Source organism: Rhinopithecus roxellana, chromosome 13 (assembly GCF_007565055.1).
Source record: "Rhinopithecus roxellana isolate Shanxi Qingling chromosome 13, ASM756505v1, whole genome shotgun sequence".
In the NCBI taxonomy this organism is placed as follows: domain Eukaryota; kingdom Metazoa; phylum Chordata; class Mammalia; order Primates; family Cercopithecidae; genus Rhinopithecus; species Rhinopithecus roxellana.
In genome coordinates this window covers 12,297,472-12,302,198 of record NC_044561.1, presented here as the reverse complement: position 1 = coordinate 12,302,198, position 4,727 = coordinate 12,297,472, and the positions used below count along the sequence as shown (strand labels likewise).

General features: G+C 68.6%; 1 protein-coding gene across 1 annotated transcript; it reads right to left on the bottom strand.

Moving 5' to 3' along the window:
* Positions 1–415: 415 nt before the first annotated feature.
* LOC104670367 (serine/threonine-protein kinase pim-3) lies at positions 416–3,953 on the bottom strand. Its single transcript, XM_030915512.1, has 6 exons — positions 3,404–3,953; positions 3,202–3,311; positions 3,074–3,124; positions 2,634–3,003; positions 1,624–1,800; positions 416–1,549 (listed from the first exon to the last, which is right to left on the bottom strand). The coding sequence occupies exons 1-6, from the start codon at positions 3,486–3,488 to the stop codon at positions 1,362–1,364; spliced, it is 981 nt and encodes a 326-aa protein (XP_030771372.1). The 5' UTR covers positions 3,489–3,953; the 3' UTR covers positions 416–1,361.
* Positions 3,954–4,727: the final 774 nt, after the last annotated feature.

Genomic DNA, 4,727 nt, shown 5'->3' with positions numbered 1-4,727 from the left:
GGACTCCCTCCCCACCCCTACACATCTCTGTTTCCACCAACCAAGGCACAAGTGTGGTCATTTCCACCAGCAAGGCCTCCCTGGGCAGGGGCTGCAGAGATCCTCCTGGGACCACCCAGAGATGACCTCCTGACTGGTGGGGGTTGCTCCCTGCCTCCACCTCCCAGAGGCACCCCAGGAGCCAGCTGCTCCTCTCCCTGGGTGCAGCATGGGGTAGTGGGGTGGGCCACAAGCCACATGCAGTAGCCTCTGGCACTGGGGACGCTGGCACCCAGCTGGGCCTCCCCCATTTGCCCTGTGGGCGAAACTAGCAGCCCCACAGGAAAGCCGTCAGGTCACCCAGCAGCCAGAAGCCCCTTTCTCAGAGCCCCCTCTCTTCCCCCAGGATGCCCAGCCCAATAAATACAGGATTATCCACTATGTACAAAAAAATTTTAATTGAAATACCTGTATAAAAAAATATGATTTCCAGACATCTCACTTTTGAACTGAAAGAACCCCATCTGCGATGGCCGCACACACCGCATTCACAGAAACACAGGTGCTGAATAAATTAAACGCTCAGGCTCTGGCCCCACCACAGCTTTCAGAGCCCACAGGCAGACTGTACAAAGTCAATAATTTAAAACCCGCACCCCGGGCACAGTGCCTTGAAGTGTCGGGGTCACCCACTCCCCTTAAATTAGCCACTGTACAAGTTCATCTTCTGACAGGCGGGGCCAGGACAGACGCCAGGCACAGGAATCAGGGCCTGGGGTCCCTGGACCACAGCTACCCCCTCCCCTGCCTCCCCACTGTCCCCTGGGGTCTGGGAGAGGCAGGCTGCTCAGAGAAAGTAACCTCAACAAATAAATTAAATAATAAATAGCCCCGGTGGGCCGAGGGCACCTCCAGGGGATCACACCATAAATAACAGAGTTGGCGGCAGGTACGGCTCGCGTGGGCGGGCGGACCCAGAGGCCCGGACTTGCATTGTGTGTGCAGGACGTGCCCAGACGCACACCGCAGGACTGAGGGCGGGAGGTGGGCTGGGGACCCTGCGCCGGCGGAAAGAGCTCCCGGCCGGCAGGCAGATGGAAGGCCGCCTCCGGACAGAGCAGCACAGAGGGGCGTCTGGGGTTCAAGTATCCACCCAGGGCAGGCGGGACCTCGACCGGAGCGTCTTTGGACAGACAGAGCTTGAGAAAACCAAGTCCCGCGGGACCAGCGTTCAAAAGGCACTCAAAGCGAAGGTCACCAGGGGTCAGAGGTCACTGCTTCCGCGGGAGGAGACGGCCCACGCAAGAGAAAGTCAGGGCCTGGGGGCGTCCCAGGTTTGGCCAAGGCAGGTGGTCCCCTAGCTCCCAGTCAGGTGTAGCTCCTCACAAGCTCTCGCTGCTGGACGTGGTGCTGGCCGCGTCGTCAGGGTCGAGGGTGCACAGCCGCAGGTCACAGCTATCCGGGGCGACCCCGTCCACCCCCAACATCCAGGGATGGGCCGCAATCTGGTCCAGCGACGGCCGCTCTGAGGGCCGCAGAGACAGGCACCACCGGATCAGCTGCTGGCACTCTGTGGGGAGCGGAGAGGTCAGGGAGGGCCCGGGCAGGGCGAGGCCCCCACCCCCGCCTCGAGTCCCCACGCACCTGGGGAGACCCTCCTCCGGAAGAGCAGGCGGCCGCGCAGGATCTCCTCGTCCTGCTCGAAGGGGATGTCCCCGCACACCATGTCGTAGAGCAGCACGCCCAGGGACCACACGGTGGCCGAGCGCCCGTGGTAGCGGTGGTAGCGGATCCACTCCGGTGGGCTGTACACTCGGGTGCCTAAGGGGACACGGGGCTTAGCACGCCCACCACAGGGGCAGAGCCGCTCAACGGACAGTGAGGTCCCTGCTGCTTAACTCCTCGGCCTGAGTCACAGGAAGCAGAGCCAGGCCTCAAAATCCTGCTCGTCATCACCCTGGAAAAACCCCAGCAGGCGGTGGGGGGCTGGGGGAGGGGCCGCGGGGGAGGAGCAGGTCACATGAGCAAGGGTTCAGCTTTCACAACAAACAGATGCGCTGTGAGGCTGCCCGGGGCCACCGCGGGTCCCTTACCGCCAGGCCTGCCTGCGGGAACGGAACGGGGCGGGAGGAGGGGGAAGGGGGGAGGGAGAAGGAGGGGCGGGCGGGGAGCCCCGGCTTCCCCGAGCTCCGCAATGCGGGGATTTCTGCCGCGGCGCCCCCGCGCTCCGCACGCACGCAGCTCCCGCCCCCACGCAGGGGAGGCCCCGCCACTCCAATCACGCCGCGGGGGCCTCCAGGCTCCCAGCACAGACCCAGCCCAGCTGCGCCCTGCGTCACGCACGAGCCCTGCAGAGACTCCTCCGCTACTGCCCCCAGCCGGGGTCTCTCGGGCCGCAAGGTTGTCACGCGCTTCCCACAACCCGGCGGCGGGAGAAATATTGAGCGCGCCCCTAGCCCCCACCCAGCACGATCCTGCTCTTGATCCCTCGCTCAGTCCTCCCCAGGGCAGCGCGTGGGCCGCTGCGCCCACGAGAACAGACCCAGGGCGCGCGGCCGCCCAACAGTCACCAGCCCCTCCATGCGCCGCCCCCCGCAGGCGTTAACCCGCCGGCACGGTCCCCGGAACGTTCCCTGCCCTGCGCCCGCGCTCACCGTCGAAGTCGGTGTAGACCGTGTCCTTGAGCAGCGCGCCCGAACCGAAGTCGATGAGCTTGAGCTCTCCGGAGCGCAGGTCCACCAGCAGGTTTTCGTCCTTGATGTCGCGGTGCACGACCCCGCAGCTGTGGCAGTGGCGCACGGCTGCCAACACCTGCGCGAAGAAGCGGCGCGCCAGCGGCTCGTCCAGGGCGCCGCGCTCCGTGATGAAGTCGAAGAGGTCCTGCGCCGGCTCGGGCAGCTCCAGCAACAGCAGAAAGCCGTCCGGCCGCTCGAACCAGTCCAGCAGGCGGATGACGCCGCGCGCGCCGCCCGCCGCGCCCACCTTGCGCAGCAGCACCACCTCCAGGGGCACGGTCGCGCCGCCCTGGGGGACACGGCGGTCAGCGAAAGCCCCACGCCCGACCCCCGCCGCCGCCGCCCGCGCCGCAACTTACCAGGCTGCCCCACTCGGTCACCCGCTCCTTCACCACGTGCTTCACGGCCACCTACGGGGACGCGGGAGGTCAGGCCCGGCCGAGCGAGGCGCGCGAGAACCCCGGGCCCGCCCGGCAGCCCGACTCACCGGGAGCCCGTCGACGATGCGACTGCCCGCGTAGACCGTGCCGAAACCGCCGCTACCCAGAACGGCGCCCACCTGGTACGCCTTCTCGAAGCTCTCCTTGTCCGCCTTGGCTGCAGGGAGGCGCGGGCGGGGTTGGTGCGGCCCGGGGTGCCCCCGGTCCCCGCCCCGGCCCCGGCCCCGGCCCCGCCGGCCCCGCGCGTACCTGGCTGCAGGATCTTCACCGGGAGGTGGTCCACGCCGCCGGGCCCGCAGAGGTGCGCCAGGGAGCCGAACTTGGAGAGCAGCATCGCGGGCAGCGGCCTCCCCGGAGCCCCGAGCCCCAGGCGCCGAAGCCGCGGCCGATCCGGGCGGGCGGCGAGCCGGGGACACCGGCCGTCCGAGCCCGAGGCGGTCCGCGCGGCGCAGTGGGCCCGGGAGGCCCGCGGGGACCGCGTAGACGCGCAGCAGGCAGAGCGCCTCACCCGCCCAGGCCGCCTCGCCCGGGGGTTTTGGGCCGCGGCGCCGCGTATCCCTCCGCGGGGGCGGGGCAAGCAGGGACCCCGCCCCCTTCCGCCCGGGGCCCTCGCGGCGGCGGCGGCCGGGTGCTCGCGGGGGAGACGGCGGGGCAGCCGGGCGCCTGTCCCCGGGCGGGCGAGGGCTGGTGCGGCAGGCGTGGGGCCGCTCCGGGACTCGTTGTCGTAGCGCAGCCGCGGAGGCGCACGGCGTGCCGCGTCTGCCCACTCTCCGCGCTCACTCAAGCACTCCGCGCACGCGCGGCTCCCGCGCGGGTGGCGGCCGTGGCGCCTCGGGCAGCGCGAGGAGGAGCCACACGAGCCAATGGAAACCGGGGTTTTAAAAGAAATCCGGTGCCCCAGCCAATGGCGGGGCGAGGGCGGGGCGAGCCGTTTCCCGGCCCCACCCTCAACAGCGCCGAGGAAGGTCACCCGCTGGCTCCGAGCAGGGTTCCTGGGGGCGTGGGAGTCCGGGAGGCGACCTACGATCGTCCCGCGGCCGCGAGGTGACACACGCTGCGAGTCTGCGTCCCTGGCTGTCCGCACTCCCCGTCGCGCACGTGGCCGGCCGCGGGGAGGCAGCTCCGGCTCCTCTGGGACCCCTCCCAGCGCTCTCGGCGAGGGCCGAGAGCGCACCTGGCTGCAGACGTTTCCTCCTTACCCTGGACTCTGACCTCACGCCTGCGGCCCAGCCCGAGGGCCTTCCCTGGAACCTCTGCCCTGGTGGCCGGTGCCTGGAGTGGCCTGTCTGACACGGTCCTGGCTGCCCTCCGGGCTCTCCAGCAGCTACTGTCCACCTCCACCAGGAAGCCCACCTTGATTGCTGCAACAACTGCACTCAAGGCCTGAACAGCCAGGGTACTCATTGCCCTGATCTGGACTTCGCCCTGTCGTGCTCCTTCCCTGCTCTCTGTACAGAAGTCAGACTCACCTGTGTGGTTTGGTGCAGACCCACAGAATGACAACATTGGTCCAAGGTCACTGGCCTGAGAGCAGCTCAGAGCTCCAGGACGTGAGTGGCCACCTGCCAGCCCC

Excerpts from the sequence above, each read along its gene's own strand:
- LOC104670367 (XM_030915512.1), bottom strand. The coding sequence starts at position 3,488 with ATGCTGCTCTCCAAGTTCGGCTCCCTGGCGCACCTCTGCGGGCCCGGC. Across the intron at positions 3,312-3,403 it reads GGTGAAGATCCTGCAGCCAG|CCAAGGCGGACAAGGAGAGC; the intron begins GTACGCGCGGGG and ends GCCTCCCTGCAG. Across the intron at positions 3,004-3,073 it reads TGACCGAGTGGGGCAGCCTG|GGCGGCGCGACCGTGCCCCT; the intron begins GTAAGTTGCGGC and ends CGTGTCCCCCAG.